The 14570-nt window shown below is 50.0% G+C and overlaps 1 protein-coding gene across 3 annotated transcripts in view; it reads right to left on the bottom strand.

Annotated features, from left to right (window-relative positions):
* Positions 1 to 14570, bottom strand: part of CACNA1H (calcium voltage-gated channel subunit alpha1 H) — a 172502-nt gene that overhangs the window by 71736 nt on the left and 86196 nt on the right. For all 3 annotated transcript variants that reach the window (XM_035130681.2, XM_060282381.1, XM_060282380.1), the window contains 4 exons: positions 13922 to 14073; positions 11227 to 11412; positions 9861 to 9978; positions 6316 to 6471 (listed from right to left, as the gene is read on the bottom strand). In XM_035130681.2, the coding sequence (XP_034986572.2) occupies positions 6316 to 6471; positions 9861 to 9978; positions 11227 to 11412; positions 13922 to 14073 (612 nt within the window). The remainder of the gene's footprint in view (positions 1 to 6315; positions 6472 to 9860; positions 9979 to 11226; positions 11413 to 13921; positions 14074 to 14570) is intronic.

The following is a 14570-nucleotide window of genomic DNA, read 5'->3' as shown; positions in this document are numbered from 1 at the left end:
TTTTTTTTAACCCACCCCCTCCCGGATTTCTCTCCAGCCTGTCTGCAAACGCCATTACACTTTATGAGTGTAATGGTCTTTCCCATGCCCCACCCGATCTTCATTCGGACGCTTCGTTGCCACCTACCTAAACGTTGGTGAACACCTCATTCTGTGGAACTCAAGCATTTACAGTACATCTATTTGCAAGTACTTTTGAATGGATTTATTTCCATATGGATACCCTATATGAACTATGACATATGAACTACGACCTATGACTGTGGACATTGCATCTATGTTGGACTAAGTCCTTTTCTGATACTTTGCAACACGTGGTTGTGCCATTTATGTTATTTTACATTGTCTCTAAAAATTCTTGAATGACTTGTTACAGCAGCCGCTTACGCCTGTTTATATGGTGACTGGTTACACCTTGAGCTACGCCCCTTCCCTTTCGTAGACTTCCAGGTGTTTTGAAGAATCAGCTCTCAGCTCCCATGTTCGCAATTCAGAAGACTTCCAGCTTCAGCCCAGGGCGCCACCAGTTTAAAGGAGCCCAGCGGTCTGATTCTGTATAAGGCAGCTAGCTTCCTATAGCTCCGGTGTATGATTTGCATGCATGCTTTGCCTCTGCGGTATAAGTTGATTAACTTGCGCACTGGGATCTGTAACTCTGAATTAATTCATGCCATGAATAAATGAACGGCATCTAGCACTGTTTGTTTCAGCTGTGGAGAGGAAAACTCCTGAAAGGCGTATCAGGAGCCTAGCATCCCCTTGAACCCAGTGCTGCAGGTAGTCAGGAGGGTTACCTGCCACAAAAATTGGCCTTGCACACAGACACACAAACCACAGGTGCAGGGGTATTTTGCCAGCTTGCTACGTTGAGTGGTCTTGGGATGGATACAATGTCCAGCACAAGGCCTGTGCTGGATCTGTGGACAGCTCCCCATTCGTGGCAAACTTTTGGCTAAGATTCTGGTTTTGACTCGCTCTTCCATTGTGGCTTTTAGTTTACTTCCTGACCCAGCCACCTAGCCCATCATTTAGTGTGGGGAGCGGGTGGCTCTATGGTCTAACTAGGGTCCCCAAACTAAGGCCCGGGGGCCGGATGCGGCCCAATCACCTTCTAAATCCGGCCCGCGAATGGTCCAGGAATCAGCATGTTTTTACATGAGTAGAATGTGTCCTTTTATTTAAAATGCATCTCTGGGTTATTTGTGGGGCCTGCCTGGTGTTTTTACATGAGTAGAATGTGTGCTTTTATTTAAAATGCATCTCTGGGTTATTTGTGGGGCATGGGAATTCATTCATATTTTTTTTCAAAATATAGTCCGGCGCCCCCACAAGGTCTGAGGGACAATGGGCCGGCCCCCTGCTGAAAAAGTTTGCTGACCCCTCTAAACCACTAAGCCTCTTGGGCCTGCTTATTGGAAGGTCAGCGGTTCGAATCCCCGTGACGGGGTGAGCTCCTGTTGCTCTGTCCCAGCTCCTGCCAACCTAGCAGTTCGAAAGCACGCCAGTGCAAGTAGATAAATAGGCACTGCTGAGGCGGGAAGGTAAATGGCTTTTCCATGCGCTCTGGTTTCCATCAGGGTGTCCCATTGTGCCAGAAGCTGCTTAGTCATCTGGCCACATAACTACATGTCTGCGGACAAATGCCGGCTCCCTCGGCCTGAAGCGAGATGAGCGGACTTAACCGTCCAGGGGTCCTTTACCTTTTTTTACCATCCTTTTGTCTTGACTTGCCCTTTTCCCTAAAGTTCTGACTTACTTGTCTAGAGCTCCTAATTCAGGGGTCACAAAACTTACTGTGCTTCGGGCTAGTGCCTGCAGCGCCGGGTAGCAGGAGCACTGGAAATAGCTTGTGCGCATGTGCATGGGCCTCCTCCACATGTGCGCAAGCTATTTCTGGTGCTCCTGTGACCCGGAAGTGGGCAGCCGCTCTGCACCGCGCCGGTAAGAGCGGGTGGCGGCAGCGAGGGTTGCCGTGGGCCGGATAAACGAGTCCTTCAGGCCGTATCCAGCCCCCGAGCCATAGCTTGGGGATCCCTGTCCTAATTCCTGGCCCCCCTCAGACTCAGCCCTGATAAGGCCCTCTCTCAAATATCCTCCACACTTAAGGGACTCTGCTCTGTTTCCATTTCCCATCCGCAGGTGAAAATGGAACCGATCGTCTGAGAAAGAAACACCCCGAAAACATTCATCCTTCCTCCGTCTGCCCTCTCCCCTCCCACCTCTTGAGGACTCGTGTGCTGAAGAGCAAAGCTGTTTCTCATTCTGCACTTGAATCTTTCCGAGGCTAATGCCAATTGAGTATTCTAAAATGGTAAATGGCCACTCTGTTCTTAAGGAACACAGAAAAGTAATATCTCTCTCCCCTCCCCCGATGTGATTAAAGCCCTTCTTCTAAGTCATTATTCTTAGCTCAAGCGGGTTGGGTTTAGGTAAGGCTCAACACAATTTCCATACGCTAATGGCTTCATAAAAGCTCCGTGATAAAATATGATATTGAGATCGTTATAATTCTGAAGCTGAAATGAGGATGTAACTCTCGCTTAAAACCCAAATGGCGCAGTGGATTTGTCCTGGGGGGACGTGGATGTCAAAGCAGATCGGAGCCCAGGCAGAGGGACAAAAATAGAAAGGAATAGAGCCTTAGAAGGTCCCAATGTGGTGGAAGGGTTGTAGTTTGGTGGCAAGACATCTGCTTGGCATGTAGAAGGTGCCAGGCTCAGTCCCCAGCATTTGTGGATAGGGCTCTGCCTGAAATCCAGGATAACTCTGTAGAGAGCTCTGAACTAGATGGAGCAACAGACCAACTTGGTATAAGGCGGAATGTCCTATTTTTTAAAAAATTTAAACCACCTTTCTGTATTCAGAACAATGAGGACTAGGAACTTTCTCAGAGAAGGGTTGTAGCTCAGTAGTAAAGAGAACCTGCTTTTGCATAAAGGAGAGCCGCTGGCCCTTCCAGACAGGGCTTGGAGAGAACCCGATCTCAAATCCTGGAGAGCTGTTGCGTGAGAGGGGAAGGGGATGTTAGGTCAAATAAGCCATATTGATTTGTATGCTGTCAGGGGGCTTTGTAGCTGTTTTGTTGGGCTCTGTATGTAATAAAGGGGAGCCACGCTGGGGTGAAGGTGCCCTCTTTTGTCTGTCCCTGTGCCAGTTTCAATTTGTTGGTTAGTTTTTCTAGTACGGCTGGAAAAACGGTTGGGTACCAGCGGTCCATGTTCACTCCTGACAGCTCCCTCCAGTGTCTAGTTATGATGCTTCTGGCTGCTGAGAGGAGGGGTTGAGAAAATGAACTGAGAAAATGAATACTCGTAATAGACCGATATGAAATAAGCAGCACAAAGACGGCAAACGAAAAGCTACCACACTATTCCACCTTCTAAATCTAATGTTAATGATCCAAAACCTAGGTAAAGGTAAAGGGTAAAGGGACCCCTGACCATTAGGTCCAGTTGTGACCGACTCTGGGGTTGCGCGCTCATCTCGCATTATTGGCCGAGGGAGCCGGCGTATAGCTTCCAGGTCATGTGGCCAGCATGACAAAGCCGCTTCTGGCAAACCAGAGCAGCGCATGGAACGCCGTTTACCTTCCCGCTGTAGCGGTTCCTATTTATCTACTTGCATTTTGACGTGCTTTCGAACTGCTAGGTTGGCAGGAGCTGGGACCAAGCAACGGGAGCTCACCCCGTCACAGGGATTCGAACCGCCGACCTTCTGATCAGCAAGCCCTAGGCTCAGTGGTTTAGCCCACAGCGCCACCTGGGTCCCTAAATCTAAATCTAAAACCTTCTAAATCTAAAACCTTCTAAATCTAATGTTAATGATCCAAAACCTATAATGATCCAAAAATAGAGAGAAAAGTGTACAAAAACTGTTACAGAAGCCACAAACAGACAACGCGTACAAATTTTATCCAAAAGGAAATTTCAGTCTTTAGAATTCCTGTAACGAAGGTAAAGTTGATCAAACGACATGTCAATGGTATTGCCATTGCCACTAGAGGTCAAAGAGAACAATTACCAGACCTTTAGAAGGCATCTCAAGGCAGCCCTGTTTAGGGAAGCTTTTAATGTTTGATGGATTTCTGTATTTTAGAATTTCTGTTTTTTTTTGGAAGCCGCCCAGAGTGGCTGGGGGAACCCGGCCAGATGGGCGGGGTATAAATAATAAATTATTATTATTATTATTATTATAGACAGGATGCTGGCTTTTGTCACCTGTTTCGCCCATGAAGAGTTTTGGGCTTCTACAGGAAATTCTCTCTCAAGGTTTTGATATATTTGTACACATACAAATTAATATGTTACATCTCGTCTTGGCTTAAGCTACAACATTAAATTTCTTTCTTCGGGAAATTCTCCCTTAAAGTTTTAGTATGTCTACATTCAACTTCATATGCTAAGTTCTTTCTTGGCTTAAACATTTATTAACCAAGCTGAGAGGAGATGGCTTGTGAGTTCTTTCTATCGCGAGTGTGCATTATTGTCTTGCAAAAACACACAAGCTATTGTCTAGGAAAAACACCCAAACCAAACTCGCTACCGTCAACCATTCCAAGGTGACCAACCATTCCCGGGACCCCCACTGGCAATGAAAACTAATTAATGAATAGAAACAGAACCTACCCAAATGAAGCTTTCACAAAAACCTTGCACAAACACTATGTAAAAAATTGAAAGTCTACTACCCCCCCTTCTTTCTCCACCAACCTCGGACTATCCGTAACATTAGTGTCTCAATTCAAATGTAACTGATCTGTAGAAAGGTCTCTATGAACCGAAAGCAGAGATGCTGCATGCAATTTTGTTACCCAAGAAAATCTTTAATAAAAACAATTAAACAAAAACCCTGGAGAGCTGCTGCCGGTCAGTGCAGACAACACCTAAAGTGCCGATGAGGCAGGGTAGAAATTTAATAATAAATTAAATTAACCACTAGTGCAGCAACACCAAGAGGGCCAGAGGCTCCTCATCCCCGTTGTAGGTGAACACGCTGTCTCTATCAATTCCAGCTACACCTTGTGGCAGGGAGTTCCACAGTTGCCCAGAATTCTGGGCACGCTGGATGACGTCCAGGCCGTAACAACAGCTGGTGGTCAAAACCGCTATCTGAACTGAATGTTTGGTTGGCTCAGTGAGCGGAAAGCCAGGTCACCTGCCTGGCGGGTGTAAGGGGCTGGACTGAGGAGGAATGGTGGGAACTGCTTCCCCTCTTCCTGCACCTTCCCAAGAAGAGGAGGACAGTATAGATCAGGGGTCCCCAGACTTACCGTGCGGCGGGCCGGTGCCCGCCGCGCCGACCGCGCGGTGGGCCGGAGGGCAGGGGAGTGCGCGCGCAGCGGGCCGGAGGGCGGGGGAGTGCGCGCCCGTGCGCATGCGCACACGCGCCCGTGCGGGGAAAAAATCGCCGAAAATCGCTTGTGCGCATGCGTATGGGCCTCCCCTGACCCGGAAGTGCACCAGAAATGACCTCTTCCGGGTCAGGAGAGGCCCATACGCATGCGCACAAAGGATTTTCGGCGATTTTTTGGCGATTTTTTAGATCGTCGCTGCGCCGCGCGCCGTGAGAGCGGGCGGCGGCAGCGGGCGGCGGGGGTCGTCGCGGGCCGGATTGGAAGGCCGATTGGGCCGCATCCGGCCCGGGGGCCGTAGTTTGGGGACCCCTGGTATAGATGGCTTGCAGAAGGTCATAGCTCAGAGGCTGCTGGGGGGAGGAGCTGGGAAATATTGGGAGAACAGCAGGAAGAAGAAGCACCAGGGGAGAGACAGCTGACAGACTCAGTGTCCCTTGAAAGAAGAAGAAGAAGAAGAAGAGTTTGGATTTGATATGCCACTTTATCACTACCCTAAGGAGTCTCAAAGCGGCTAACCATCTCCTTTTCCTTCCTCCCCCCCCCAACAAACACTCTGTGAGGCGAGTGAGGCTGAGAGACTTCAGAGAAGTGTGACTAGCCCAAGGTCACCCAGCAGCTGCATGTGGAGGAGCGGGGAAGCAAACCCGGTTCACCAGATTACGAGTCCACCGCTCTTAACCACTACACCACACTGGCATTCCTGACCCCCCCCTCCCAGAACAAGGTGTACCTTGAGAGTAATAGAACAGAAAGCACAGCCGGCGCAGGGGTGACGTAGAATAGGAGGGACTTTACTTGGAGCATTGCTGATAACTAAGAGAGACCGCATTCCTTCATCTCTCTCTCTGTGAATACTGAATAAACTACCTGGTAAGAACTCTTCTAGTTTTTCTGCTTCCTGGCATCCTACTGTGAGAGGGATAGGATTCCCTGAAGCCTTGATAGCGGGACTCTTCCCTTACCTCGGCCTGGAAACCCTCCACTAGGATGGCGACCAAGAGGTTGAAAAGGACGTAGTTTCCGAAAGTCATGAGAGCCACGAAATAGAGAGCCGCCCAGGAAGAGGTGGAGGCCATCCCGTTGTACAGAACCACGTTCCAGTCTTCTTGGGTAAGGATCTGCACACAACATGGAGAGGGAGAGGGAGAGGGAGAGGGAGAGGGAGAGGGAGAGGGAGAGGGAGAGGGAGACCAAGGGAATGAGAGCTCTGTCCAGAATAGCAGGTTTTTATCTCATGTGGGGGCTTCTACCAAGACAGAGCCTTTTCTGTGGCTACCCCCAAAGAACAAAGAGGTAGAACAAAGGGTACTGGGAATTAGGTTTCCAACTCCTGAAAGTCCCACACAAGAGATCCACAAAACTTGTCTCAAAGGTAAAATGTGTTCCATGGATTCCCAGAGGAGCTCCCCAGCAAACTTTCGCAACTGTGCAGGCGGTAGCATTTAATTTCTGAGCTCAGAACTGAACAGAAAACACTGAGCTCAAAAACGGAAGGCTACTAAGTGAATATTAGCAAAACTTTGCCAGGCAACACCCCTAGAAACGCACTACGAACAGGGCAAGGCGATGTCTACTCAAAAGCAAGTCCTAATGAATTCACTCCTTACTCCTTACTGTAGCCAAGCTACAGGGAACCAGGCAGAGGGCCTTCTCGGTAGTGGCACCCGCCCTGTGGAACGCCCTCCCATCAGATGTCAAAGAGAAAAAACAACTACCAGATTTGTAGAAGACATCTGAAGGCAGCCCTGTTTAGGGAGGCTTTTAATGTTTAATAGATTATTTTATTTTATTTTTCTGTTGGAAGCCACCCAGAGTGGCTGGGGAAAGTTCTTAATGTTTGATGTTTTATCGTGTTTTTAATGTTCTGTTGGAAGCCACCCAGAGTGGCTGGGGAAACACAGTGTCTGAAAAAGCTGGTAGAGATCCTTCTGATCGAAAGGATCCGTTGCTGGGATTCCCGTCTTTTGCTGCCTGTCTTTTGCAATATACACAAGGAGAGCTTGCTGGATCAGGCTAAGGGGCCATCTAGTCCAGTATCCTGTTCTCATGGGGGGCAACTAGATGATGATGAAATTAATAATAATAATAATAATAATAATAATAATAATAATAATAATGCCTCACCATCTCGCTGGGTTTCCCCAGCCACTCTGGGCAGCTCCCAACAGAACATTAAAAACACGATAAAACATCAAACATTAAGAACTTCCCTAAACAGGGCTGCCTTCAGATGTTTTCTAAATGTCAGGTAGTTGTTTATCTCTCGGACCTCTGATAGGAGGTCATTCCACAGGGCGGGTGCCACTATCGAGAAGGCCCTCTGCCTGGTTCCCTGTAGCTTTGCTTCTCGCAGTGAGGGAACTGCCAGAAGGCCCTCGGAGCTGGACCCCAGTGTCCGGGCAAAACAATGGGGGTGGAGATGCTCCTTCAGATGCTCTTATTAGATGCCCCAATGGGAAACCTACAAGGAGGCGCTGAGCCCAACAGCACTCTCTCTGCTTGTGATTCCCAGTCACTGGCATTCAGAGGCAGAAATTTGCCATGGTGGCTGGTAGATGTTGATTTGGGATATCAGTGGAAGGCAAGAACGCTTTGACCTCAATTAGTCCAGCCTCAGACAAGACAACCGTCTTTAGAATCGCCGCAAAGCTGGAGCGACCCACCAACAGGGTATTCGCCCAGCAGGGAAGCTATGCTGGCTTAATTTAGCAACATGGCTCCCATTAACCTCAGCTGCAAGAGCTCAACTCCTTTGCCGGATTTATTTACCCGCAAGATTTGCAGGGACAATAGCGGGGGCACCTCCATTAAAATGAGGCAATGGGTGGCGCGAACTGTACAACGCCAATGTCAATTTCTCCCGGCAGTCAATTATTTAATCCCCGTCTCTTGTTTACCGAGACAGGATGGTCTGAGACGGACGGAGCTGGTTGTTTTTCTCGTTACGGAGAAGCTTTTTCAAGTTACTTGTCCTCCAAAGGCCATTTGTGACATGAAGTCTGCCCAGATCTTGTACTTGGAAAGAAAATGTCAGTCTCCTAATGAAGCAGGGAAGGTCTGTTTTGCCCACCAGTGGATAAGAACAACAGCCGTGGAAGTTCAGGCCAAAAAAATCTGCTCGGTGCAGCAAACTGCCTCCTACTGTAGTCAACTGGGGTCTCTGAGCAGGGCAGGAAGGCAACAGAGCCCCCTTAGGCTGTTCTTCCCAGTGGCGGAGCTTCATGCTCTGGCACAGGGGGCGGAGAGCAGGCGGGGGCGGGGCTGCCACGTGTCCTGGGGGTGGGGCGTGCTGCACGCAGTGGTGTGTGGCATGTGTCCGGGGGGCGTGGGGCGCTGCCTGCTGGGGCGTGGCACGTGTCGTGGGGCGTCCCACAGGGCGGGCGCCACTACCAAGAAGGCCCTCTGCCTGGTTCCCTGTAACCTCACTTCTTGCAGTCAGGGAGCCGCCAGAATAAAGTATTTTTTTGGGGGGGGGACGGTGGCAGGTAAGCCCTGCTCCACATAATCACATGACATGGTGCATGCAGACCATTTGAATGGCAATGCCCATCAACTGGGGGAGGGGGGAACTTGGCTTAAGAGTTGGCTCCTATGCCTTGGGTGCAAAATTGTTAGGGGTGCTGTCACAGAAGGGTGTTGGCTACTCCCGAGTAAGCACTCCACACGTCCTCTGGATTTTCAGAGTTTTATTGTGCATGCTATATACAGTGGTGAGGTGTCTCAAATCATGTCTGCTCTGCATGGGGCAGAAGCCCGCAATGGTGTCTTGCGGGCTCTGACCCCCCTTTTAAGACTGGGCATCCAAACGCCCCTCCTCCTTGCTCTACGGGTCCTCCGTGGTCCCAAACCAGGCTCCTGGGGTGCCGTTCTACCTACCTCCTCCCTTCCAGCCCCTGCTGAAGTTAGCTTCGCCCCTGCTTCCCTGCTCCCAGCCTGGAGCTGAGCCTCCAGGACTCTGCAGAGCCCTGGACCCTTCTTTACCACTTCCTGTTCCTGGTTTTCCCTCCCAGACTTGCTGCTCTCGCTGCTGCTCTCCCAGCTGGTAGAAGTAAGCAGAGTGGGCTGCTCTCTGCAAGCCCTCTCTCTTACAGGTGCAAAATTTTGACACCTGGTGCTGCCTCAATACAGCTGCGTGCTTCCGTCACTGGGCTCTGTTGAAAATCAGGAATAAGGACCTCTCCAGACAATGGAACGACTCTTTCCTTACCTCTGGCGCCGTGATCTCCTAGGTGACCTGGACTCTGTTAGGCAGTTGAAAATGCACGCGTGCTCCATCGCTTTCCCCGCCTCCACCCCACCCCGGGAGCTGGCAACAGATGGGGCCGTGAGATCTTGTCTGCCTCCTTATGCTTTGTTTTTTTCCTCTTCCCTTCCCTGTTAATAAACTCTGCTGAAGAGCAGCCTATGGTGGCTTTCATCGCCCACCTGACTTCCTAAAGAACAGCCTCTGAGTGTATCACGTATTCACCACCTTTTAGTGGGAAGGTGCAGCCTTTGGGGGTCTTACCTGGAACACAGTGACGATAGCCCACAGCAAGGAATCAAAATTCTTCCTATCCGGCATGGTGTCCCCTGTGTCTGTTTTCAAGCCAAACTTGCATCCGAAAAGATGCATGCCAAGAATGCTAGGAAGAGAGAAGGAGAGAGGAAGGAACTCGTAAATAATGCAACATTCAAGGATGCTTTATATCAGTGGTTCCCAACCTTTTCGATACGGGCACCGACAACTCCAAATTTACATAGCATGGTGACCGATTGGTTCATTGACATACAAAGTTTGGACCTCAGGCCTTTGGCAGCCATTGGTTTCGGGCATTTAAACTGCAGTTTTGCCTGTTTTATAAGCGAGACTTGACGCATCCAAGGCAAAAATGAAACAGCCCACAACTCACTTGTATGGGCTTCGAGACCCGCTTGCAGGTCACGTACGACCCAGAGGTTGGAAAATGCTGTTTCACACCAACCTTCGCCAGCCAGGCACACTGCAGGACTGATGGACTACAAATCCCATGTCGCCTCTTACTTGCCCCCCATTCCCCTAAAAAGGTAAAAGTACCCCTGACCGTTAGGTCCAGTCATGGACGACTCTGGGGTTGTGGCGCTCATCTCGCTTTACTGGCCAAGGGAGCCAGCGTTTGTCCACAGACAGCTTCCGGGTCATGTGGCCAGCATGACTAAGCTGCTTCTGGCGAACCAGAGCAGCGCACGGAAACGCCGTTTACCTTCCCGCCAGAGCAGTATCTATTTATCTACTTGCACTTGACGTGCTTTTAAACTGCCAGGTTGTGTTTCCCTGAAGTGCACAGACTTCTAGATTTTACCTAGAAACATTCCAAGTTTTGCAGCCTCCCTTACTCCCTGCACACCCCTCCAAGAATTTTGCAAACGAAGTTGACATTTGATGGAGGGAAATGCCAAATAAACAGCTACCGCGCTTTGCATAACAAATGCAAATCAAGAGTTTCTAGCCCATTTGAGGCAGGGGAAGGGGGAGGGCCATTCTCACCCCCCGCCCCCTCCCTGTTTTGTTTCTAGAGACAACATCCTGGGTTTCAGTTCAGCTGCCTCGATGATGTTTGCCATCAATCAAGAACAACAGAGCAATTGTTTCGCTCTTGTTGTCACTTTGCATCCTTCATTTGTCTCTGGGGTGGCAGGATCTGGTGGAACATTGAGACTGAGGAGAGGGGAATCCATCTGCCGAGCATCCAGCCTGTCAGTCTATTGTGAGTTGAGCTGTCACCCACGCACCACGCTCGGCAAACGGGCACCATTGTCATTCTAATCTAGGCGGCGGCGGAGATGAATGGGAAAAAACAAAACATAGCAATTAACTGGAGAGGAAGGGGTTGCGCACGCATGCCGGCACATACCTGAAGATGAAGATGAAGAGCATGAGGAGCATGCAGAAGGTGGCCACGTTGTCCATGGTCTTCATCAGGACCACTAGCTGGCGCCGGAGAGCGGGCATGAAACGCACCAGCTTGAGTACCCGGAGAAGTCGGAAGGTTCTCAGCACCGAGAGGCCTCCGTCCGATTGGCCAATGATCTCCCAGACACTGCGGGGCGAAACGAGAGGCTCACGGGCATGGCCTGGGACTCGGGCTCGGGCTCGGAACCAGAGGAGTCTCAGTCTGCACCAGATCATCTGCCTCGGACATCAACTGAACCAACTCTGGGGCCTCAGCCTGCACAGATTCCCCTGCAACGAGCACCAGCTGAGCCGAGTCACAGGCCTGAGCCTGTCCTGGCTCCAGCCATCAGCTGGGTCATCACCAACAGCTGACCCACTACCAGCTGAGTCAGGAGAGGTTGAGGCGGCTCCTGGGTCTAGTAACCCACCGACGTCTCCCGAGCTGCAGAGACTCAGGTCTGATTGAAGGAGAGACCTGAGTACTCGCAGGAGGAGTGCTCGCCTTCGGGCGAGCAAGGTGGTGAGTCATTGGGGGATTGGGACCAGCCATTACCCTGTCAGAGATAAAGGGCAGTCAGACCCTGCCCCAGGTTGCAGGAGCAACATTGCTGTTTGCCAGATCCTGTCTGTGTTCCTGTTCCTGACCTTGCCTGGTTCCCTGCCCTGCACCCTGCTTCGGCTACATCCGACTGACTCTGCGTTGCCTCTTTGGACCACGGACCTGATTTGGACCTCGCTTCTCGGATTACCCACGGGGCCAGCACAATGGGCTGTCTGACCTCACATGAATGGCTAGGGCCATAAAAGTAGAAAGGCCAGCTGCCTTGGGTGGTGTTATTCTTATTCTTATTCTTAATTAAATTTGCATGCCACCCTCCATCTGTAGATCTCAGGGCACTCTGCAGCATAAAATGACAATATAAAAACCACAAAATACATAATAAGGTTAAGAACAAACCAATAATCCCCCTTCCAGCAACACATTTAAAAGGGCATTGGATGCCAATCAGCTGAAGGCCTGGTTGAAGAGGAACGCCTGCACTTGGCACCTAAAGGTATACAATTAAGGTGCCAACTGAACCTCCCTGGCATAGGTGCCAAACCCCTGGGGCCTTGGGTGCTCGCGCACCCACAACATTCCCCATGAAGAAGAAGAAGAAGAAGAAGATGAAGAAGAAGATGAAGATGAAGAAGAAGATGAAGAAGAAGAAGAAGAGGAAGAGGAAGAGGAAGAGGAAGAGTTTGGATTTGATATCCTGCTTTATCACTACCCGAAAGAGTCACAAAGCAGCTAACATTCTCCTTTCCCTTCCTCCCCCAAAACAAACACTCTGTGAGGTGAGTCACCCAGCAGCTGCATATGGAGGAGCGGAGACACGAACCTGGTTCCCCAGATTACGAGTCTACCGCTCTTAACCACTACACCACACTTGCTCCATGAAGGGGCCGGGCACCCAAAATTTTTGGTGCCAGGGCCATGCATGCTGCATGGCACCCACAGCCCCGGGCACCCACGGTCATGGGGCCAAGCTGGAACTCCTACTCCCTGGGGAGAGAACATTCCTCAAATGGGAGCTACTGCAGAAAAGGCCTGTTCTCGTGTTGCCAGCCTACAGACTTTTTGTGAAAAGACACACAATGAAGGGCCTCAGATCTGAGGGTCTGGGTAGGTTCATGTGGAGAGAGGAGGTCCTTAAGGTATATTCAGGAAGTGGAGGCAAGGTATTGAAGGACAGAACTGTGTGTGCTGCATGAGGAAGAGTTTGGATTTGATATCCCGCTTTATCACTACCCTAAGGAGTCTCAAAGCGGCTAACATTCTCCTTTCCCTTCCTCCCCCACAACAAACACTCTGTGAGGTGAGTGGGGCTGAGAGACTTCAGAGAAGTGTGACTAGCCCAAGATCACCCAGCAGCTGCATGTGGAGGAGCGGGGAAGCGAACCCGGTTCCCCAGATTACGAGACTACCACTCTTAACCACTACACCACACTGGCTCTCTGGTTTGCACTGCACCCGGGGAGGCTGATTAAGATGAACAAGGCATTGCCCCACCAACTTCATTCAGCCCCCACCTACCTGCCTTACCAGTCCAAGGGGTATCACTGTCTGCCAGGCTTCTCTTCCTTAGCCCCGTTTCACAAGTGCTCTTGAGGAACTCAGCAGGGTTGAGGATGGGGGCAAAACTATAATTATTGGGCTCTGCTTGCCATTGTCTCTAGCTCCACCTACTGTTCATCTCCACGCCTTCCACCCTACCAGTTCCAATGGCCACCAGCTACCACTGGTTGCACTCCTTAAGCTAGCCTCAGTTGTGTGCTCAATTGTCACCATTGTTCAAGAAAGATTTCGTTCCCAATCTGACTCATTTCTGTACATTTTTTATCCTTCTCCACAGCTGGGAAAAGGTTCCCAGAGCAGGTTCCCAATGACCCCTGCACTCAGGCTTGCGGTCTAAAAATCACAGCACAAAAGGAAAAAGGGACCGGGAGGGAGGAGGGATAAAAGTAAACCCATTGTTGATTTCAAGCAAGGAAATACAAGTTCTGGCAACATCTTCCAATTGGAAAGAGCATTTGCTTTTGACTGTCTCCAGCCCCAGATTGTGTACACAGTCTTGCCCTCTCAGGAGATGCAATTAAACAGACCAGCTTACCTGATCACAACAATGATGCCATCAAAAATGTTGTATGGGTTCTTGATGTATCCCCAGATGCCAAAGGCAAGTAGTTTCAGGAGCATTTCCAGGGCAAACATGCTCGTGAAGACAATGTTGCTGATCTCCAGGGCATTTGTCAACTCGTCCGGCTATGGGAGAACAGGAAACGACAATGAGCAAAGGCAGAGTGCAGAATTGTTGCCAACATCTCTATGGTCCCCCGCAAACCAGACCCAAAAGGCATCTCTCACAAAATCCCCAACAGTCTTGCTAATTCAGACGTTATAGGTTTGACGTTCTGGTTCCTGAAATGGACAACCAAGTGACTGTGGCAAGCCAACAAGCAGGATGGAGAGGAAGGCAGCCCTCTTCCTTGTTTGTCATAGAATATTAACAGATATACTGCTTCTGAACCTGGAGGTTCCATGTAGCTATAATTCCATATCAGAGAGTTTGAACAGTTCCCATAGGCATAGTAAAACATCCATTGATTAGCTGACATTTTCCTGAACACTTGTACAGTGGTACCTTGGGTTACAGACGCTTCAGGTTACAGACGCTTCAGGTAACAGACTCCGCCAACCCAGAAATAGCACCTCGGTTAAGAACTTTGCTTCAGGATGAGAACAGAAATCACACGGCAGCG

The sequence above is a fragment of the Zootoca vivipara genome, chromosome 14 (assembly GCF_963506605.1).
Source record: "Zootoca vivipara chromosome 14, rZooViv1.1, whole genome shotgun sequence".
NCBI classification, from domain to species: Eukaryota; Metazoa; Chordata; class Lepidosauria; order Squamata; family Lacertidae; genus Zootoca; species Zootoca vivipara.
This window is presented reverse-complemented; position numbering and strand designations above follow the sequence as displayed.